The following is a 24,102-nucleotide window of genomic DNA, read 5'->3' as shown; positions in this document are numbered from 1 at the left end:
TCCCCCAGGGATTACTGGATTGTATATCTCTGGCTTTCTTGAAGTCAACAAACAGCTCTTTTGTTTTGGTGACATTGAGTGCAAGGTTTCAATCTCCTTCCTGTGCACTGACTCATCATCTTTTGTTATACAACCCATGGTCAGCAAATTTGTAGATGGTGTACATAGGAGTAAAGTGAGTACAGCAGGGGGCTAAGAATGCAGCCTGTGGTGCTCCAGTACTAAAGGAGATTGTGGATTTTCTTACCAGATTGTAATCTGGAGGTGAGGAAATCCATCATCCAGTTCCACTATTGAGTCCCAGTCTTGGAGTTTGCTGATCAGTTTTGAGGGGATGATGGTGTTAAGTGCTGAACTGTAATCGATAAATAGCATCCTGATGAATGTCTCTTTACTGTCCAGGTTTTCCAGGGCCTTGTGAGATGGTATCTGCTAAGATAGGCAAACTAGAACGTATCCATCTCACTGCTCAGAGAGAAGCTGATCTGCTTCAACACCAGCCTTTCAAAACACTTCAAGACTGTTGATATAAATGCTACTGGTCGATAGTCATTAAGACAGGTTGCTACACTCATACACAAGTATGATGACGCTTTTTTGAAACAAGAGGGTACCATGCGCTGCTGGAATGAGATGATGAAGATATCTGTGAATCCGTGAATTTCAGTTGCAAGGAGCGATAATAGCCCTGGAGTGGAGGATTCTGAGAGGAGACCTGATGGAGGCATATCAAGCTATGAGGGAAATAAGTAAGGGTAGATAGCAAGACTTTTTCTTTCCTTAAACGCAAGAGCATCTGGAAAGTTGAGACTGGGAGGTTTGGAGGGGATCAGAAGAGAAGAGTTTTCACCCAGAGTGGAAGGTGGCCTTTAAGAAGCATTCATAAGAACACTTCAAGGCCAGAGCACAAACAGGGGTGACTGGGACTAGTACTTTGGTCGGTATTGGCATTGTGGGCTGAAGGGCCGGTTTCTGCGCTGTAAGACATTAAACATGACGAGGGTCCCTACACTTTCTGGCGTTTCATTGATTGTAAAGGACTTAGGGGCCAGTTGGACTGGGTAAAGTCCGATGGGAATGTGCGTTTCTCGCCTGAAGAGCAATGCTCGGATACTGAATAAAACTGAAATTGCTTCCTTATGCGTTTACAAACCATTGAACCCAATTCCCTTCCTTATTCACACACAACCCCGTCTTTAGTGTTTTATTGGGTCTAGGAAAAGTAGCATGAAGTTCGCCCCAAACCCAGCCAAAGAGAGTGGCTTTAAAGGTCAACCACCGGCTCAAAGGTGCGTTACCGGCTGGGAGGAAATGATTCCCTTTGCGGCTGCGAGGCCAGCCCGGTCCCACACATCCCCTCCCCCGGCGGCCGGTCCCTGCCCTCCCCTCCCCCCCGCTTCCCCGTGGCGAGGCAGCGCTGGGCTTCTCCTGTTTGCGCAGCCACCAGTGCGTAAACACGGGCTCGGTGACTCATTGATCTCGTCCTCGGACAGTAGCTGCACCAGCGGGGAGAAGAGCCCCGCGGCGGCGGCCACAGCGATGCTACCAGGTACACTTGCTTCCTTGAATCCCTTCCAAACATTGCCCGTCTCGACCCGTTTCCTTGAGGGTCGCAGCCGTGGGCCGTTGGTGAGTTTTGCCTGTCGTCCGGTGTCAGGTTTGGAGCGGGATCTCGCGTCTCTGGAAATGTCTGAGGTGGAAAGTACCGTTCTTGTTGTGCCAGAGAGTGAGATTGGGATGGGGATCTTCAGTGTGTTTCATTTACACCAACCATGCACAACAAGAGCGTTCCTAATGTTTGAAAGAACTGCATCCTGATCTCTGGTCTCCAGGAGAAAGTTTGTTTTTCTCATGCAAGTTTGTGGAGAAATGCACTCTCTGTGTGAAGTTCCCCCTAATGTTCCTTTTAAACTTTTCACCTTTAACCCATGTCCTCTTGTTTTTAATATATCACCTACCCCCAGTGGAAAAAGCCTATTTGTTTTTACTCGATCTATACCCCTCATAATTTTGTTTATTGCTGACCAAGTTGGCGTTCTGGTCCTAAACCAGTGGTTCTCAACCTTTTCCTTTCCACTCTCATCCCACTTTAAGTAATCCCTATGCCATCAGTGCTCTGTGATTAGTAAAGGATTGCTTAAGGTGAAATGTGAGTGGGAAGGGAAGGTTGAGAACTACTGCTCTGGACCCAATCGTTACTGAAATATTTTGCTTGAGAAAAATTGTCCTTGGCCCATTTCTTTTGGAGTTATGAAACCATGCACATAACGAGTCACTTAGGTACGATTAAAACAGTGGGTTTCAAACTTTTTCTTTCCACCCACATTCTTTGGCTTGGCTTCGCGGACGAAGATTTATGGAGGGGGTAAAAAGTCCACGTCAGCTGCAGGCTCGTTTGAGGCTGACCAGTCCGATGCGGGACAGGCAGACACGATTGCAGCGGTTGCAAGGGAAAATTGGTTGGTTGGGGTTGGGTGTTGGGTTTTTCCTCCTTTGCCTTTTGTCAGTGAGGTGGGCTCTGCAGTCTTCTTCAAAGGAGGCTGCTGCCCGCCAAACTGTGAGGCGCCAAGATGCACGGTTTGAGGCGTTATCAGCCCACTGGCGGTGGTCAATGTGGCAGGCACCAAGAGATTTCTTTAGGCAGTCCTTGTACCTTTTCTTTGGTGCACCTCTGTCACGGTGGCCAGTGGAGAGCTCGCCATATAATACGATCTTGGGAAGGCGATGGTCCTCCATTCTGGAGACGTGACCCATCCAGCGCACATACCACCTTAAGTAATCCCTTACTAATCACAGAGCACCTATGGCATAGGGAATACAAAGTGGTATGTGGGTGGAAAGAAAAAGGTTGAGAATCTCTGCTCTAAACCCTTCCTGTCCGTGTCTCTGTTCAAATGTCTTTTCAACACTTTCCTCTACATGATTCTATAGCTTCCTGGAGCTGGTTCTTTGTTTCATTTTTCAGAGGACAGCCTATTTTGTGTGCAGTTGAAAGTTTGTCAGTCTGCTGTTCAAGTGAATATTGGAAATTGATCTTTAATGGTGGTTGTTTTGCAGAGAGTCCAGTGTACACGGTTGGATTTGTTGCTCTTGGCTGTGACCAGTGTGCACAGGCCAGGTTACTGTTGTGGGGAAAGATGTTAAAGTGAGAAGAAAGTGAAAGCAACCAGCTGTGGCGAACAGGTGGCACCCTAATCTGTTGCTACTGAGAAAACCTCAATTTTGTAGTTACATTAGAGCGCAAATAGAAATAAACTGAGAGAGAAACTGTACCTCTCCACCGTCAAATTTCTAATATGGGATCTTTAAAAGCCTACTTCAGAGGTCAGATAATTGGATATACCAAAGGCATTAAGAAAGAATATATGAGAGAGGTTAATGAGTTGGAACAAGAGATAACTCAATTGGAAAAGGATGACCAAAAATCAGGCTCTGAGGAAAAATATAGAATGTTAACGAATAAAAGCTCAAGTACAACACAAACAAATATATAAGATGGAAAAAGCGATATTAAGATCTAAGCAAATGTCCTACAAGCAGGGGAAGAGAGCCCATAAGGTACTGTCTTGGCAGTTGAAGGCAGAGGAAGCCGCAAGGACAATTAATGCGATTCATAAAGGGACAGACAGGATTCATACAAACTGAAGGAAGCATTTAGGCAGTTTTACATGCAATTGTATAAATCTGAGTCAATGGGTGACTTTAAGAAAATGGAGGAATTTGGAATCTAATTTGGAATTATCAAATTTAGAGCCTGAGGAACAGGAAGGATTGGACATTCCCTTCTCCGAGGAAAAAATAATAAAAGCACTGAGCTCACTACAAACTAATAAATCTCCAGTTGAGCATGGTTTCCCTCCTGGATTTTACAAAGAGTTCAGGGACCTTTTGACGTTAATGTTCATGGATGTGGTGGAACAGGCAGTTAAGACCCATACTCTCCCAGAGACCTTCTCCATGGCAAAAATTAGGGTGATCCCCCAAAAGGATAAAGATCCATTGAAGCCATCATCTTCTTATGGATCAATCTCACTTCTGAATACAGACTATAACATAATAGCCAAAGCTTTGGTAAACAGATTGACTCGATATTTACCAAAGTTAACAAACCTAGATCAGATGGAGTTCGTACAGGAAAGGCAATTGGCAGACAATGTAAATAGACTACTTAATATAATACATCTGGTGCAGTCAAGGGTAGATCCAAGCATAGCCGTGGCCCTAGTTGCAGAAAAAAGCCTTTGATAGATTGGAATGGGATTTCTTGGTTAAAGTGCTGGAAAAAGTTGGGTTGGGACAGTCATTCATAAATTGGGTCAACCCATTATACCATAAAGCGGAGCCATATTTGTTACTGACAGTCAAATATCTCCAGCCTTCCCAGTGAGCAGATCTAGTAGACGGGGTTGTCCACTGTCCCCAGCTCTATTCATATTAGCTATTAAACTGCTGGCAGAAGCCATTTGCTGGGATGCCAGTATTAAAGGATTTAGAATGGGCCATTAAGAACATAAAATCAACTTATTTGCAGATGATGTGTTAATATATTTGACAGAACCAGTTGGATCATTGGGCAGGCTATAGACTATACTGGAAGATTATGGTAAATCGTGGGATACAAAATCAATTACAATAAGAGTGAGTTGATACCACTTACAAAAGGGGATTATGAAGCGTTTCAAAAGGAGAGTAAGTTCAAGTGCCTATAAAATGGGATTAAGTATCTGGGGATAAGGGTAGACAATAACCTACAAAATTTATAAAAAATTGAATCATCTCCCTCTGCTTGGAAAGATCAAAGAGGACCTACAGAGATGGATAAATCTGCCCATAACATTGATAGACAGGGTTAACTGTATTAAAATGAATGTGATGCCAAGGCTCTAATATCTTTTTCATGCCTTTGCCCCAAAGTTTCTTTAAGACACTCACTGTATGTGTTAGGCAATTTCTTTGGAGGGGTAAAGTGGCTGGAGTCTCCATTGAGAAATTGACTGGGGATTATAGTCTGGGAGGAATGAAGCTCCCAGACTTAAAAAAGATATTATTGGGTGGCCCAATTGAGGTTTATCACCTCACTCTTGGTGGGGGGGAGGGGGGCGGGTATATCTCTTGGGCACAAATTGGTCTACACAAGGTAGGAAGGAAGATAGCAGGAGAGATTGTATATAAATCGGATACTAAATTAATAAAGGGGAAAAACGGACATCCCCGTATTAAAACATATAGTTCAAACACAGCAAAAGGTAAACCAGATTAATGGGTTAAAAGTGGGGTTGTTCCCCAAAACACCCCTAACCGAGAATAAATTAATACCTATGACCATGAGTAACAAGATCCCGGACACCTGGTGCCTGAAAGGGATCAGGGTATCTAGGACTGTTATGAGAGGGGGCAGTTCATGCTATTTACGTAATTAAAAAATAAAATTGATCTGTCAAATAGGACCTTCTTTTGCTATCTTCAATTAAGTTTTTTTTTGAGGGGAAATTTAGGCCCATCTTTGGCCCTGCCAATGTGTCGTGACATGGAGGTTCTAATTCGAAAGGGGATCATTGATTCATTTCTGCTATGTATCTCCTGTTCTAAAATGAGGGCCCAAAACTGGGCCTCCTTAAATCAAGGCAGAGATGGGAGTCAGATATAGGAACAATAATCGAGGAGTGGTGCTTGTCCGACTTGTGTCGGGGAAGTATGACAGCAGTCATGAATGCTAGATATAGGCTGATGCAATTTAATTTCCTGCATCAGCTATACCTCACACCACAAAAAATTGCATGAGGTAAAGTCAGAGATATCAGAATTGTACTTTAGATGTGGTATGGAGACAGGAACCTTTGTACACTCAACCTGACAATGCACCAAATTGAGACCCTATTGGGTAGAACTAGGGGGCATTCTGGAGAAAATTACAGGAGTGAAGAATCCATAGGACCCAGTGTTGTTCCTGTTGTGGGATATTATGGATGTGAGTCTCAGACTGTGCAGTGGCCTGGAAATATTTGGCAATTACCTGGAAAACTGACTCCCAGCTAAGCACCACACGATGGAACATGGAGATGCAGAGCTGTATTCCCCTGGAGAAAATCACGTAGGGAAGTGTGAACAACCAGAGTGGAGGCCTTTTCTCCTTGGATGTGAGATTAGGAGATGAGATGGAGTTTAGAGGATTCACTAAAATTTATTTTATTTATCAAACGATGGAACAAGGCAGACTGGCTAAAACTGTTGATATAAAATTTAGTAAAGAGAAGGATAATTGTTATCAGACAGAGTTGTGAGACTGAATTCTCTTCCAGGGTGAGTGGCTGAGACAGGGTTTCTCCATGTTTGAGATTCCAATGGACAAGAGACTAAGGAACAAGGGAGGAAGTGAAGCTGTTTCCTTGTGATGGGTTAACATCTACGCAGACTGGCAGAGCTGAATGTGCTTCAGTGATTCTGCATGTTGAACTCAAACATTCTTGAACAGATGGATTGTTGAGCAAGTAAGTTAATTATTATCCCAGATTAGATTGTCTGGAGTGAAGGAAGAACATCAGGGCATTGTGGATTCACTCTCTTGGTATTTTTATAAAGGAGGATGTAGTTTCAAAGCAGAAAATACATTCCTTAATTGCCTTTGTCTAAACTCAGGAAGTAAGTGCAGACAGCGAGACTCCTATCTTACCTTGAAATATTAGTAATATATCTTTACCTTCTGTGGACTGAGTGAGACTGGCTGAGTTTCTCCAGTATTTTTGTGCGTTTTTATTATAATGACAGAGCCTACAGATTTTTGTGTTTCACATCTTTCATGGTAAACTCTTTGTGTCCAACTCTTCTACTCCTTGGTAAAGTGTAGCAGAATTTTTCTTGTGACGTTTGTGTTTCTGCAAGGCAGGTGGTTGATATGCCGTCATTTGAGAAGGTGGTTTTGGTCACCTTGGATCCTTGTTGCCCGATACTGCTCGATATGAAGTTTCAGGATTCTGACCCAGTGTTGAATAAGACATTAATATGTTTGCAAGTCCGGATGTGACTTCTCCCTCTTGGGTGAAGAATTCACCAGATTACCCACTGGGTGAAGAAATTTCATCCCTTCTCTGCTCTGAATGGGTGACCCCTTATCTCAAGACTGTAACTCCTGATGCAGGATATGCCAGCCAAGGGCAACAGCATTCTGCATCAATTCTGGCAACTCAAGGTCCTCACAACTTTCTGTTTCACATCCCATCTATTGAAACACTGAGGTAAAACGTTCAAAAGCATTTCAAACAAAATCCTGAGCTGAACCACATAAAAGAAAGGCTAGCATTAAAATCTTGCTCAAAAAAATTGGTTTTAAGAAGGAGTTGGAGGGAATGCGAGGATTAGGGATGGATTAATCAGCCAAATGTAAAGGCAGGACATTGTTATTTTTTGGTGCATAATTTAAAAACACATAGCGATCTTAAGATATGACTTTTATGTGTATGATTTTGTTGTCTTTTGATCACAGTGAACATTGTTAAGATTATATCATTATCTTTTGAATGTGTTATGTCTAAATGCTGCCTGATTTATTTTCATTGCATGCATTACTGCTTTTTCCATTCATTAGATGTGTGTGTGTATATATATATATATATATATATATATATATATATAAATAAATGAAGGGTTGATAACTAAACAAACACAGTTATAAGAAATTAAACAGTTAATCCATCAATTAAACATCACACATGAAACAGGGCAGTACAATCATCTGTTTAAGATACACTTCTTTACAGAGTCTGGTTCGAGTGATGAGAGGGTTCCCACAGTGAATACTTGCAGCAAACAGGACAGGAGGAGTTTTATTAACACGAGGAGGAGAGAAAAAGAAGTTGGAAGATGAAGTCAGGTGGAAGAAGGCTTGTGTGGAACGTACACAACCCTGTAAACTGGATGAACTGACTGGGCTCTTCCGACCCTGCAGATTCGAATCTGAGCCATTCTAAATTAACTACAAGTTAAGGTCATCCCCAATGGACCCAGCTGTAGAGGGAATTGTGGAAAAGAATGAGAAATCTTTACAGCAGGCTTTTATATTTTTGAATATTTTGATTTTTTTTTACAGAATCAAAGTAATTCCAACAATCAATACAATCTTTTACAACATTCATGGAACGTGCAGATTCTGTGTTTTATCGTTCCCCCCCCCCACCCCCTACCCCCTAACACATAACCATACCGATTATACATTATACAAATAAATACAAGTGGGGTTCAGAGCCCCCACAGAAACCTTAAAAAAAAACCTAATCAACCAAATAACACAAGAAAGGAAAACTAAAATAAAACAAAGTTTAAAAAAGGGCTAAAAAGAAAACACACACATCCCCTGTGCCATGTTCCATTTCCTTAAACCCCATTCATGTCCCTGCTGGGACAGATTTTTATAATCATATTTCGAGGTAAATGGGAGCTAGTCAATCTACATATCCATGTATTTCAGATATGGTTACTACACTTTTCCTTTCCCCCTTGTATTTCTTGTTGATATGTTAGTCATTTCAAGCTGCCTCCACTGAGGTGGTTTACAGAAGTTGAACAATTTTATTTCATTCAATCACAAGAGAATGAGATCAAGTAAAGACTGTTCATTTTCCTGGATGAGTGGTATGCAGCAGGATGATGCCTTCAAGGCCACAGTGGTCTCAGTTATTGTATATTTACACCCTTGGTTTCTACTGGAAGACGGGGTTCCCTTTGTTCAATGGTGGAAAGATGGAGGGAATGTTTGTGGATCAGGACCTTGTTCCTCAGATCTTCCCCACTTTCCAGTTAAACAGAAATCTAAAGTGACGCAAAATCCTGTCCAATCCATTCAGTGTTATTCCATTGCATGCTCCCCCACTGCTGGAGTACCTTCTCTCCACATTGAAAATACAGTAAAACCCACAATTCAAGGACCCTCAAGCAACTGGCAAAAAAAAAAAATCGCAGAAAATAAATAGGTAAAATATACAAAAGTTTAAAATTGGTGCGCTTGTCATTAGTTCACTAATCATACAACATGCAATCTCAAGCAACCAGATAATTATTTATCTGGCATCTACCAGTCACAATAGGTGCCTGATACCAGGGGTTTTACTGTAGCATGGAAAAGACCAGGCCTGAAACTTTTAGCAGGAAATAGTGTTTTTCATTTTTTTTTTCAATATTTAAGCTCAGCCTGTGTAGCAACAAGTCCAATGCAAGTGAATCATTCTCTCTTCATATGATCTTTGAGGAACAAACAAGTTCAATCATTGTTTGGCTCAACTAGAAGCTCTGTTATAACCAGGTCTGTAAAACTAATATGCTTTCTTATCTAATGTTACATCTTTATATGGACAAAATTCCATTTTTTGGATTTAAAAAAATGCCTATGGGATAAGTTTTAACATGGTTCAAAAGCCCAATCTGCCGTACTTACCATCCCAGCCTCTAGCTGACTCCAGACCCACCAAAATAGTTGAATCTTTATTGATTCCTCAGTCAAGGATGGACGATAAATTTACACAATAACTACATTCGGTGGCAGTGGAGGCCAAGTCGTTGGGTGTAGTTAAGGCAGAGGTTGACAGGTATCTGAACAGTCAGGGTATCAAAGGTTATGGGGAGAAGACAGGGAATGAGGCTGAGTGGGAGAATGGATCAGCTCATGATGGAATGGTGGAGCAGACTCAATGGGCCGAATGGTCTGCTTCTGCTTTGATATTTTATGGTCTTCTATATTCAGAGAGCACATTTTCAAAATACTTTATACTACCACCACTTGGCTGGAATAAATCAGAGATTTGAGATGGTTTTGATGATCCAAGTCAATAATATACAAGTTATAGCAGATACTTGTGTTTGAGCACATCTTCAAATCCTAATTAACTTTGAATCATCATATGAATTTTATTTAAATTTAAATTCTAAATTTAGACATACTGCATGGTAATAGGCCATTTTGGCCCACGAGTCCATACCATCTAATTAACCTACACCCCCCAGTACATTTCGAACAGTGGGAGGAAACTGGAGCCTCTGAGGAAAACACACGGAGACATTGAGAGTACGTATAAATTACTTACAGCATGGGATTAGAATCCCATTCCCAATTGCTGACGGCAAAAAGGCATTGCCTAAACACTACACCAACTGTGCCACCTGAATCTTTAATCAGTATTGGAAATACCCATATAACCACATAACAATTACAGTACGGAAACAGGCCATCTCGGCCCCTCCAGTCCGCACCGATTTAAGTGATCTCCTCTAATCCTACTTACCTGCTCCCTGTCCATAACCCTCCAATCCCCTCACATCCATGCACTTCTCCAACCTTCTCTTAAATGACAAAATTGATCCTGCTGCAACCACCTCTTCCGGAAGGCCATTCCACTCAGCCACCACTCTCTGAGTGAAGAAACTTCCTCTCATGTTACTTCTAAACTTTTTTCCCCCTAATCTTTAACTTATGACCCCTTGTTCTAATCTCCCCTAACCTCAAGGTGAAGAGCCTATTCACATCTACTCTCTCTCTCTATCCCGCTCATAATTTTAAATACCACTATCAAATCCCCCCTCAACCTCTATGCTTCAATGAATAAAAACCCAGTCTACTCAATCTTTCTTTGTAATCTAGATTCTGAAATCCAGGCAACATTTTAGTAAATCTTCTCTGCACCCTCTCTACCTTATTGATAACCTTCCTATAATTTGGGGATCAGAACTGCACACAGTATTCCAAATTTGGCCTTGCCAATGGCTTGAACAGTCTCAACATCACCTCTCAGCTCCTATATTCTGTGCTTTGATTTATAAAGGCCAGCACACCAAAGGCCCTCTTTACCACCTGATTTATATGAGAATCCACTTTCAAAGAATGATGAAGCATTATTCCAAGATCTCTCTGTTCATATTACATTCCTAAATGCCCTCCCCTTCACTGCATATGTCCTGTTTTGATTATTCTTCACACTTATCTACATTAAACTCCATTTCATCGGATGCAAGGATCGACAACGAGATAGACAACAGACTCGCCAAGGCAAATAGCGCCTTTGGAAGACTACACAAAAGAGTCTGGAAAAACAACCAACTGAAAAATCTCACAAAGATTAGTGTATACAGAGCCGTTGTCATATCCACACTCCTGTTCGGCTCCGAATCATGGGTCCTCTACCGGCATCACCTATGGCTCCTAGAACGCTTCCACCAGCGTTGTCTCCGCTCCATCCTCAACATTCATTGGAGTGACTTCATCTCCAACATCAAAGTACTCGAGATGGCAGAGGCCGACAGCATCGAATCCACGCTGCTGAAGATCAAACTGCGCTGGGTAGGTCACGTCTCCAGAATGGAGGACCATCGCCTTCCCAAGATCGTGTTATATGGCGAGCTCTCCACTGGCCACCGAGACAGAGGTCCACCAAAAAAGAGGTACAAGGACTGCCTAAAGAAATCTCTTGGTGCCTGCCACATTGACCACTGCCAGTGGGCTGATATCGCCTCAAACCATGCATCTTGGCGCCTCACTGTTCGGCGGGCAGCAACCTCCTTTGAAGAAGACCGGAGAGCCCACCAAAGGAAGAAAAACCCAACTCCCAACCCCAACCAACCAATTTTCCCTTGCAACCGCTGCAACCGTGTCTGCCTGTCCCGCATCGGACTTGTCAGCCACAAACGAGCCTGCAGCTGACGTGGACATTACCCCTCCGTAAATCTTCGTCCGCGAAGCCAAGCCAAAGAAAGTAGAAGAAGAACATTAAACTCCATGTGCCACCTTTCAGTCCACTCTTCTAAGCAGTGCAAATCCTTCTACAGTTCTTGAAAACCATCTTCACTATTCACAACTCCCCCTATTTTTGTATCGTCTGCATATTTACTCACCCAATTTACCACTGCATTATCCAAATCATTAATATAAATGACAAACAACAGGGGACCCAACTCCGATCCCCGAGGCACACCGCTCGTAACTGGCTTCCATCCTGAAAGATAGTTATCCACCATGACTCTCTGACTTCTACCTTCTAGCTACTGTTGAACCCATCTGACTCTCTCAACATTAATATCTAGCGCCTGAACCTTACCAACTTTCCACGTGGAACCTTATCGAAGGCCTTACTGAAATCCATATAGACAACATCGACTTCTCTACCCTCATCAACCTTCCGAGACACCACCTCAAAAACAATTCAAAGAGATAGACATGCATATTCCTACATATTCAAAAGTGGGCCTAATTTTCAAATGGGGACTACACATTTTGAAAGTAGGTTTTTTGTGGTAAAATGCTTTGGAACATACTGGAAGACACTATATAAACACCAGTTCATTTACTGACTCTCATACTTTGTTTTTCTTCAGGTTCAGCAGGGGGAGGAAATGGAGCTCAGAGACAGATGGGAGTGAGAGGCAATGGCAACCAAGAGGAACATGTATCTGACACTTTGGCCAGCTCTTCCATTGAACTCATTGGGGAGCCTCCTTTCTCCGAGGGCCAGGCAAATAGCACTGCAGAGAGGTGTGGAGATCATCACGTTGTTGACTCTTCTTCTCGACCAAAAGATACAAGTGAGGTGGAGCAATGCACAAATGGAATGGGATGTATAAATAGAGCCTATGTGGGACAGCCTCCTCCATATTCACCACCAGATCCGAAGAGAGTCCATCTGTTCTGTTCTTCCTATGGGACCCCTTTCACAGGACAATTACCTGTGGTGTACCAGCCAGGAGCACAGGATCAAGTCTTTTATCAGACCCAGCAAGCCCTTCCTGGGTCCTATCCTTTCTCAATTGTAAGTAGTAACTCTTTATAATTTTGCCCATGAGGATTAAGCTTTTGACTTAAAATTATCTGGTTATTTGACAAACAATTAAATATGGGGAACATACATGAACTAAAGGTCAAAGTTCAAGATAATTTAAAAGGGAGAAAAATCCAATTTTCAGAAACTTATTATTTATGTTCATTTAATTAGCATTAATAATATGCTGTGATCCATTCGTGAAGAGCATTTGTCAAGGCAGAAATCACAACTCATGCCTGCCCTTTAATTGCTGTTGCCTTGTATGTGATTGTGTCTAGTTTCTGTCAATTTGAATGGTTAATACTTGGAGGATGACCGAGGCAGTTCTGTATTAGTCAGCTTTTATCCCTTCATCAACCATTTAAAAACTATGCTCATTGTCCCCTTGAACATGGGATATTGATGTACACAAAACTTGTTTGATGTTCTCCTTCCTTTTCCTATGGCATCACTTGGGTTTGAGGTTGACTTGCTTTCTCTCCAGATCTCTAGATTTCGAGGAGGTTGATAAGACTCTGCAGATTCTGTCTCATGTGAGGTGATTGAGCTGTTTAGGAGCTGGTGAGCCCCTAACAAAAGAATCAGAGGTACACAGTGGCATCCCAAATGCTCTTTTTCCATCTTGGGTCATTGTAGGCAAGGTATTCCGGGGATTTAGATCGAAACAGAAAAATATGGCACAGGAACAGGCCCTGTTTAGTCACATTAAACTAGACCATCTACGTGCACATTGACTGCATCCGTCCATCCTTTGCCTGTTCATATGTCGGGCTCAATGCTCCTTAATTGCTCCTATCTGCTTCTATCACTTCCCCTGGCATTCAAAGAATCTATCACTGAGCACGTAAGCAAAAACCTGCCTCACAAATCTCCTTTAAAACTTTCTCCTCTCATCTAAAACCCTCCAGTATTTGACATGCTCACTCTGGGGGGTGGGGGTGGGAGAGACTCTGACTCTCTACCCTATCTATGACTCTCATAATTTTGTATAATTCAATCAGGTTGCCACTCAGCCTCCGATGGTCTATAGCAGGGGTGGCCAAACCACGGCTCACGAGCCATTGTGCAGCTTGTGGAAATGTGTTGGCTGTGTTACAAGCCCAGAGGACTCCCCTAAAACCCAGCAGCAGAAGAAATTCACCAAGACAAATAGTTACTTAAACAAAAGTTGCTTTTAATTTTCTTTAAACATAAAAACAGGATCAAACTTTAACTTAACTCAGGGGTGTCAAACTCAAATTCACGGAGGGCCAAAATTAAAAACTTGGACTAAGTCGAGGGCCGAACTAAATATTTATTGAAAATTTTCAACAACGTCTGCATGTTTTCTCTTCTTTCAACATATGTAATGTTAAACTTTTTCTTATTAAAATAAATGTATAATAATAGTTTTGGATAAACTCTTTCCAGAAGCATTAACAAATGAGAAATAAAATATTCAATAAATAATATTTCTCTTTCGAGGATTTGTCAAATGTTGCTAGTGTGCTGTCGAATAGTAAAATTGAGAATGTGGGAGAATAACATGATTCCTGAAACAATCAAATGGGTGACTGATTGTGGGCATGAACTCTAGCAGAGTTATTTGCCATGCCCTTTTTCCATTGGTACAGATATCCTTTGATTGACACACTTTTCAAGTTTTATGCCTAATGAGCTTGTATCCAGGTGCAGGACCATTTTTAACCAGGAATATATTTATCACTGTGACATGAAACTATTGGAAGATCGTTTTATCCTGAGATTAAAGTTCATAATCCTTATTCAGGCCTGTGTGCGGGAGGGCGGGGTTTGCGGGCGATCGGGTTGGACATCGACAGTGCGGGGGCATCGGCTCTCGCTGCAGGGCGGCATCTCGGCGGATCAGCGGCCCCGTCACCGTGAGTCGCGGGTCGGCCTGCGGCAGGGAGGGGGAGTGGGCAACGGTCCTGGCGAGGTCAGGCCCGAGGCCTCCGGTTCCGGGCGCTGGGAAGCGGCCTTGGCTTCCCCTGACACCGGCCAGGCCCCAAAACCAGAGTCCACGGTGAGACCCTGCAACGTAAACAGAGGAGGTGGGGGCGATTAGTGGGCTGACGCCAATGCATTCTGGGACTTGTTGTATTACTGTGCATACGCTATACTGACGCGGCAGCCAGTGGGCCACCTCTAATACATTTTTGAAATGATCTTGCGGGCCAAATATAATTATATCGCGGGCCAAATTTGGCCCGCGGGCCAGAGTTTGACATGTGCGACTTAACTTAACCCCTTCTAATTCTAATGTGTAAATGTTGAGGAAAGTTCTTTGTTTCACAATCCAATCATTTACTTCTCACTTCTCCAAGTATCAGGCAATTCTTATACTGTGCACAGAATTTAACATTTATGAATCTTCACCAGGCTCTGGTGTTTAAAGTTAAATGGATACTGCTCAGGAAGGTTCTTGTTTGTTTCGAAGAGAAATTTGTTGCTCGTTGGACACACATAAACTGATTTCCTCTAATCAATCATTTCAGTGTGTTGACAAAGAAACTTGCCCCATCATGGAGTTTCAAAATGATAACCTCTTCTTCCAGGTCACGACAGAGTCTCAATCTCTCTCTCCCTCCCTCCATGTAAAATCTAAATACCTCTCCCAAGGCTCCAAACCCAATCTCTGAAAGATCTTATCAGTACTTGAGCCCAGACTCTGTTCCAATTTGCACCTCCTTGAAGTTTTTTCCAAAGCTGTTCCATAGTCTCTGCAAAGCCAATCGGAGCCTAAATATCTGGCTTCAGCGAAGCTCTTGCGTTTTAAATGAAATCTCTTTTGTGAAGTGACCTACGCTAAATCCCCACAATCTATCTCTTTTAAAGGCATATTTATCCATAACTATAATATAACCTGTAACATGTGAGACAGGAATCGTACGAGTTGGTGCTCATAATGGTAGTTTTAATGGGCTTGGTTAGTGATTGCGGTTCTCAGACATCTGAAGTTTATTGCATATGGCTATTATGTTAGGCAAGTTTGGCCACCCCTGATCTAGAGCAAACAATTCATGTCTGTTCAGCCTCTCCCTATAATTAATACAGTGCAGTCAAGACAATATTCTAGTGATCCAATTCTGTACCATCTCCAAAGTCTCCACATGATGCATTGTTTGCATTTATAATTGACAGATTAGGAAGGATGTGATTGCACTGAAGAGAGTGTAGAAGAGATTCGCCAGGACTTTAGTTAGGGGAGTTAGGATAGGCCGGGCTTTTTTCCTGGATTACAGGAGGAGGCTGAGGTACCTGATAGAGGTATACAAGATTATAAGATGCATAAGGGAGGTAGTCAGAATTGTTTTTCCTATATCAGGGATATATGAAGAAAAGGATGTAGATATAAGGCAAAAGAGGCAAGTGGTTGATGTTGGGAAGTGATGGAATCGGATTGAATGGCTAGGTTTGTAACATTTAGAAAGGCATTTAAATAGGCAGAATGTAGAGGGATGCAGATCTAATGTAGGCAAATGGGATGAGTGTGGATGGACAAAAAGCTTGGCCTGAACATGGTGGGCCAAAGGACCTCTTTCTCTTCTATATAACTTTATTGATGCAAATTCCCTTTTGGCATGTCTTTGAATCTATTCCCACTGGGTTTTCAAACAATATAGTGCAAACCATAACTGGGTGGGTGGGTGTGTGTAACTTTCTCTTTCTCCTCTGTTAATATTATTTTAATCAATCCTCCCAGAATCTGATGATCACGAGTTATCAAATTACTGAAGCCATGCTGTGTATAATTTAGCTGCTTCATTAAAAAAAATTCTACAATTAAAAAAAAACTCAACAAAATATTGCAGATTCTGGAAATATGAATTAAAAACAAATAATGGTACAAACAGCAGAGCAGGAATCACCTTTGGAGAGAAACTGAGTTAATGTTTCAGCTTGACAACCTTTGATCAGATCTGTGTTTTGAATACAATGTTGACAACTCTAATGTATCTGTGAGGATATGAAACTGACCTAAAATGTTAACTGTTGCTTTTCAAATGCCAGTTCATACTCACATCTCTTAAATAGATGTTCTGTAGAATTATTTTACAGAAACTTAGTGTGTGTATGTGTGTACATACACACTGTCCTGCTGTGAGTTCAGTCAGGTAAAGACAGGAGGCTTAAATTACATCATTGGTATAATTAATTGAACCTTCTCCCTTTCATTCCGTACCAGACCCAGTAAAATGATCCAGTACAGTGGCAACATTCAAACAATGCTTGGCAGTATAGTTCACCTGGAGGAGGTTGTAATCTATACTTCAACCCTAATTTCAGACATCAGAACACAAGGAATATTTAGGAGAAATCTCTCATTACACCAACCCAGTGCAGTTCCGCTTGTGAATCTTTGGGAGGAGATAGATGCAGGTGGTGGAGGGTTGGGAAACTATCAGATTGGAGGCAGTGGTGGGGAGATGGCCTGAAGTGAGGAAGTCCATGATGGTCTAGGAAATGATATCCTGATGATGGTTGGCAGGGTTTGAGTCTGAGAGCTGACGTCTGGTCTCCACAGTATAGAGGCCAGTGCGCCTCGCTTGTCTGTAGGCTTAATTGTAAAGTTGGGGTTCGTGCTGATGCTTAAGATTCCACTGCAATTAATTTTTGTGCTTTTCAACTTCAATTGTATGTCTGTTCTTAGCTATTTTCCTCCACTCCTTGCAGTATAATTATCCATTGCCTGGATTCCAATCAGTGCAGGAACAGAGAAGGCCTCCCAAGGATTATATGGTGGAGTCTGTTCTGGTCACTGTCTTCTGCTGCCTGCTGTCAGGGATTCTGGCCATCATCTTCTCACACGAGGTAGGAATACTCATTGTTCATTCACAACACCTACCTTTTGCAAATTATGGGGATTTTTAGCTAATGACTCTGGACCATCGGATCTTTCAAATGTTTTCCAAATGCTCACCTGAACCAATGTCAAAGTGTTCTGGGCTGTGACAGCCCAGAAAGAGGCCAATTAAAATGTGTTTTTTCTCTTTGTTCACTTTTGCTTCTTTGGCCAATCACCTTTGTACTACGTTCCACCAATGGGAAGAGTCTCTATTTTTTTCCCCTATTTTTAAAAAATTGTTCACCGTGCACTCTTCTGTTCCAAGGAGAACCCCAAATTCACTGAACAGTGATCTGTACCCAGATCACTAGATTAGACCACAGTTACATCAAAACCCCTGAACTGCAGGCAGAGTTCTGAACAGGACTAGAAATGAATGAAGACATTTGAACTGGATAGGGCTCTGGAATGGATTGGAGCTTGATAAATTAATGCATCACCTCTTGAAAGTTCCTGACCGTGTTACCTCAAACCTTTCTAACTTGTTGTGTGCAGCAGCTCAGTTAACATGAGGTAGAACCCTCTGTTTGCTAATCCCTTACTGTATTTTCCCTTCCAGACACGGATGGCGATTCACAGAGGTGACCATGTTTATGCAGAGAGTACCTCGAGGAAGGCGCGGATGTTGGTGCTGTTCAGCTTGCTCTTTGGAGTCTTTGTTTCTATTGGGTGGGTGCTATATGTGGTGGTGGCACTTTACTTTGCTTAATGTGGAATGGCAATCAACATGTTGACCCCCCCTTCCAGAGCTGACATTGGGTCCGATCACTAAAGCCCTGGGGCTTAATGAAAACCTCATTTAAATAACACTGGCCCAGAGTTTGCATGATTTCCTTTCAAACATTTCTCTTTTACTTTTGTTGCTGGAACAAGGGCACCCATGGCAAGGTTGGGAATACTGTTCACCCCAGGCTAGGCTGTCTTTTTGAGCTGCTGCAGTCTGTATGCTGACAGTATTTTTAGAGAGTTCTAGAAATTTGAGTCAGTGATATTGCAGAAATAGCTGTTCCATGACCCAGCTGGGAACCTGGGTCATTTGGAGGAGAACATGGGGAAGTTGCGTTCCCAATCTACCACTGCTTCTGTTCCTCCAGGTGATGGAGATGGGAGGTTTGATCACCGGTGCTGTGGAAGAGATAAAAAGGGAATGAAGACTTTAGGTAATGGAATAAATCATATTCTATCACTTAATCTGTTCTCTTCTGAGCCCACTGTCAAGGAAATTTCAGTTCCTGATGCTGCCCCAGGAGCTCATCACCAGACCACACCCACCTTACAACCCATGAGATTGACTGACTACATCTTCTAATGTGAGCAGGAAAATCCACTGTCAGAGTATGTGTGTGTCTGAGAACGGACAGATGAGAACCAAATAGGATTCAGGCAGAGTTCTCCTCCGGTTGATTGCTAGTGTGGTGCCAGAACACACACTATAAAGGGACACAAGGTGAACTACAGTGAGAGCCAGAAACAGAGGAAATTGAACAATCACAAAGTTAGGATTGATCCAACAGGACTCCAGTCCAACAACATGGTGCTTGGTTGAGACAATTCTAGAGTGATTGTGTATGGATCAGAAATGCTGGCACTGCCCAGCCTTCTGTTCCACTTCACTGCTCCAGTGTTCATGTATGAGATTAAGGAACAGAGTTGCCCAAAACATGACCTGCAGGAGGTTCTTGGTTTGTCTACAATCTCCCATTGACTGAGTGAGATGGAATCTGTCTCCACTCCTTAAATCCCCCACCTTGCAGTGAAGATTGCGAAGACATTAAGGAAGAGAGAGGATGACTTGCAGAGGGAAGGGCAGGAGGTGCTGAGTAGATGATAAAAATTGATCGGGCAGATGGATGGGTCAGGGTGACTGCGATATCAATTAAGGAAGGCAGTGGGATCAATCAAAAATAAAAGGAATTTGAGAAGTAAACAGGCTCCTCAGATGGATCTGGTAGAATGGAGAGATTTAATTGGCACCAAAGCAGGTCTCTAAAGAGCTGCCTTTAGTATTTGATGCTCAAGTTGTTTAGGGAACTTCACTTGTTTGATTTCTGTGTAACATGAAACAAATGTTGGATGGTGTCATGAGGCAGCCCGTACTGCTTCCTTGGGCAGAGAATTCCATAGAAAAGCAGTTTCTCTTGATTTTGACCTAAATCTAATCCTCTGAACCTTGAGGCATTGTTCAAAAAAGGGATTATGGTTAGTGCAGGAAGGTGGTGCCGAGGCCACAATCTCATTACATGTTGAAGCAGACACAAGGGGTCAAATGATCAACTCTGCTATTTCTTCTGTTCCTAAAGAAAGACAATGGTAGTAGATCATCAAATATTTATGTAGCACTTCAGTGAGTTGACTGAGTTATGCAAGAGCCATGACGGGGTGAATGAAATTTGATGTGAATAAGAGATTTAGTGGGCTAGGTCTCCATTTTCCAATCTATACATCCAGAATGGGTCTGTCACATCTAGGAATTTAAAATGAATTTTCTGTCATCATAATCGCAGGATTATTATTTTTCAATTTTTTTTAGCTACAATAAACTGGGAGAGTGCATTGAGATTAAGGAACAGAGAACAACTGGAGGCATAGGTTGAATAAGAAGGCCTCCAGGAACACCCCCTTCTTTAATAAGTAATTATTTCAACTCTTACTCAGAGTAAAAGCCAAAGGAAATCTATCTAACAGATCAGGAAGGAAAACTTGGAGTAAAAATCAGAAAGGTGGAATTATTGAAATTGTTAAAACTGCCTTGGACTTGTGCAAATTCTGATGTGAAAAAGATCATAGCTGAGAATTATACCCTTAGAAGGTGACACCAATTAATAGGCTTTTTAAAAAAAATTGTAAAAATGTGATGATCTTGAATTAAAAAGGAATAGCATGGCACTCACCTGGGGCATTGGTTGATGGAGTTTCCTCGGGGATGCCCTTGTGCTCATTCTCCAGATTGTCAGGAATTTCCAGGAACTGTGGATTAATCTCCAGGACATGGCTTCAAGTAACTGAGTGAGAAAAACCTAGGCAGGTTCAAAAACATGCCTTGTGGTCTCCTTAAGCATTTTTCATTTCATAATTTAAACAAGGGAAGCCTAGTGAAGGTTTTCCGTGTGTGGCTGATATAAATGTCAGCACTTTAATGCAGTGCTTTGGTTTCACAGTTGGGGATGTCTGTAGGTGGGTTAATGTTGAGAACCCCAAGATCTGGGATTCAGGGGCAATTTGGAGATTTTATTGCTTTTGGGTAATTGGTGGTTTCAAGATTCCACTCACACTTGGCAACTGTTGGCATCAGGTGGAGAGGTGAGGGAGATGTAGCTGTTCAGGCAGATGACACACAAAAGAACCTCAGCAGAGGTAGGAGTTGCTCTTTTGAATATGTTCCATTTTACTTTTAACTGAGTTGATGCTTGAGTCTTCGCATCAATGAAATTAGAATTATAGATTAAAAGAGAAAGAGTTTGAAGTTCTCCGCAAGCCAGGGAACAGAAACAGAGATAGTGAGCAGAATTATAAAATGCTTGCAACCATGGAACTGCTATGCAACTCTCAAACATACCCCCAGGACACTTGTTCAGAGAAAGAAAAACACAACATGGAAGGATCACAGGAGCGGGCTGGAAGTGGTGTGGCTCCAGAGTTGGGGGTAATGCGATGATTCCTGGTCGTACATAATGAAGTACAGCACAAATTTTGAAACCAGTTATTAAATATTTGAGATTTGAGGTTCACTGTTTAGTAACACTATAGGAACCACGTTTTCTTCCAAATGATTCATAGTAAAAACACTCAGTATTTGATCTGTTTTGATCCCAAACAGATATGCACAGACTTCCTATTTATAATAAAGCAGCAAATTTTTTCCTTGAATTTAGAATTAGCTCTGGATTCAGTTAGACTTAGCAAAATATGTCTATTCGAAACTAAATACTGAAAAAAAAACAAGACGATAAAAGTCCTGAAAGTGGCTAATTGGCACAGTTACTTAGTGACTGCAGGCTATGAAATAACTTGAGTTCACTGGAATGAAGTGTGGGATGTGTGTGTACACAGGTGTGAAATTTAATTAGTTTTTATGTATTTATCAACACCTACTACATTGTGAGGAAGATTTAAAAGTATTGGAATAAAAGATAAAACATTTATTTAAACCCTTTTACTGTCTTGTTTTTTTTGAATATTTATAAATTTTTAACCACCATATTATTGCATTACATTCAATTGTAAATTATTTCAAAAATTATACGTGGTAGATATCCTACCAATCAGGAGAATGCCAAGAAAATAAAACATTTATAGAGAAAAATCTATTGGAGGTTACCAAGAAGTGAGATCTTTAGAGAGCCACACATGCATGCAAACCAAAATTTTGTAAATATGGGCTCCATATTTTCCAAAAAACATGATATTTATCTCACAGATTATTCATAAATTTCTCTAATGGTATCCAACTGCAAAGTTCTGCATGCCATCTTTCCATGTCTAAATTTATTTCTGACTTCCATGATATTGCTATACATTTCCTAGAAACTACTAATGCAATGAACACACATTCAATTTATAAATATTTAAATTTAGTTTAGGCCTTGTAACATTAATATTACTCAATAAAAATAACATTGGGTCCTGTGGGAATTTAACCCCAGTAATTATTTACCTACCCCCTAACCAAAATTGCCATTGAATAGAAAAAATGTTCCACGCTCAGATCTACATCTAAAACGTAAATATTATACGTCAAGATTTAAGCTATTTAATTTTTATGGAGCCAAATAAACTGATGTAAAAAAATTATATTGAACTAACCTATATCTTACATTTATAAGTTTAGTCATGTTATTCTTACACAAATCCATCCAATTCTTTTCACTTATTTAAGTATTTAAATCTATTTCCCATCTTAATCTTGATTTATGCACCCCAATTTTGGGGGCCTTAGATTGAGGTAAGTTATACATTACTGAAATAAATTTATTTACAGTAGCACTGTATTATAAATCAGTAATTCTAATTCACTTTGATTAGGTAGCATCAAAGTAGGACATTTTTTTTGCTTTAACTTGGTAATAACAAAAAAAAAATTAGGTACATTAAATTTTTCCCTAATTCAGTCAAATGCTATAAATCTCCCATCCTCAAAACAACCTTTACTCCTCTTAATACCCTTCTGTCTTAAATTCCTCAAGAATTGGTTATCGTGGGGGGTGGGGGTAACGTGATGGTGTAGCATCAGGTTGGAGAACCACCTCCTCCCAATACATTCTTAAAGTGTTAAAAAAAAAGATAAGAGGAAAAAAAAATTAAACTAACACCCTAAAGATGTCTCCAAAGAAAGGAAAAGCTGCTGCTGGCTCAAGAGAAAAACAGTAAAAACTACAACAAGATAAAGAAGAGAGGCCTACCTCACAGATGGATCTGGGAGCTGTTCCAAAAGGTAGCAACCCACCTGAAGAAGTCAGTGGTTGTGGTGACTCAAGACTTTCCAAGATCAAGCCACCTCCAACAATGGCCCGAGGTCCCGAAGGAAGAAGCATCTCTGGCATCTGCAGAGGGCATAAAGCGGGAGTAGCGCTGGAAGGAGGAAGCAGATATAAACTTCTTCAACAAGAAGTAGAAGAAGAAGAATAAAATTCTAGTGATTCTGAGGAGATTGTTTCTTTTCTTTGGCTTGGCTTCGCGGACGAAGATTTATGGAGGGGGTAAAAAGTCCACGTCAGCTGCAGGCTCGTTTGTGGCTGACCAGTCCGATGCGGGACAGGCAGACACGATTGCAGCGGTTGCAAGGGAAAATTGGTTGGTTGGGGTTGGGTGTTGGGTTTTTCCTCCTTTGCCTTTTGTCAGTGAGGTGGGCTCTGCGGTCTTCTTCAAAGGAGGCTGCTGCCCGCCAAACTGTGAGGCGCCAAGATGCACGGTTTGAGGTGTTATCAGCCCACTGGCGGTGGTCAATGTGGCAGGCACCAAGAGATTTCTTTAGGCAGTCCTTGTACCTTTTCTTTGGTGCACCTCTGTCACGGTGGCCAGTGGAGAGCTCGCCATATAATACGATCTTGGGAAGGCGATGGTCTTCCATTCTGGAGACGTGACCCATCCAGCGCAGCTGGATCTTCAGCAGCGTGGACTCGATGCTGTCGACCTCTGCCATCTCGAGTACCTCGACGTTAGGGGTGTGAGCGCTCCAATGGATGTTGAGGATGGAGCGGAGACAACGCTGGTGGAAGCGTTCTAGGAGCCGTAGGTGGTGCCGGTAGAGGACCCATGATTCGGAGCCGAACAGGAGTGTGGGTATGACAACGGCTCTGTATACGCTTATCTTTGTGAGGTTTTTCAGTTGGTTGTTTTTCCAGACTCTTTTGTGTAGTCTTCCAAAGGCGCTATTTGCCTTGGCGAGTCTGTTGTCTATCTCATTGTCGATCCTTGCATCTGATGAAATGGTGCAGCCGAGATAGGTAAACTGGTTGACCGTTT

The 24,102-nt window shown here is 41.8% G+C and overlaps 1 protein-coding gene across 1 annotated transcript; it reads left to right on the top strand.

Moving 5' to 3' along the window:
- Positions 1-1,227: 1,227 nt before the first annotated feature.
- LOC138754254 (proline-rich transmembrane protein 1) lies at positions 1,228-21,788 on the top strand. The gene is made up of 4 exons (XM_069918197.1): positions 1,228-1,549; positions 12,352-12,782; positions 17,469-17,606; positions 18,200-21,788. The coding sequence occupies exons 1-4, from the start codon at positions 1,228-1,230 to the stop codon at positions 18,347-18,349; spliced, it is 1,041 nt and encodes a 346-aa protein (XP_069774298.1). The 3' UTR covers positions 18,350-21,788.
- Positions 21,789-24,102: the final 2,314 nt, after the last annotated feature.

The sequence above is a fragment of the Narcine bancroftii genome, chromosome 1 (assembly GCF_036971445.1).
Source record: "Narcine bancroftii isolate sNarBan1 chromosome 1, sNarBan1.hap1, whole genome shotgun sequence".
In the NCBI taxonomy this organism is placed as follows: Eukaryota; Metazoa; Chordata; class Chondrichthyes; order Torpediniformes; family Narcinidae; genus Narcine; species Narcine bancroftii.
Note: the sequence above shows the minus strand (reverse complement) of the source record. Positions and strands in the feature narration are given on the sequence as shown.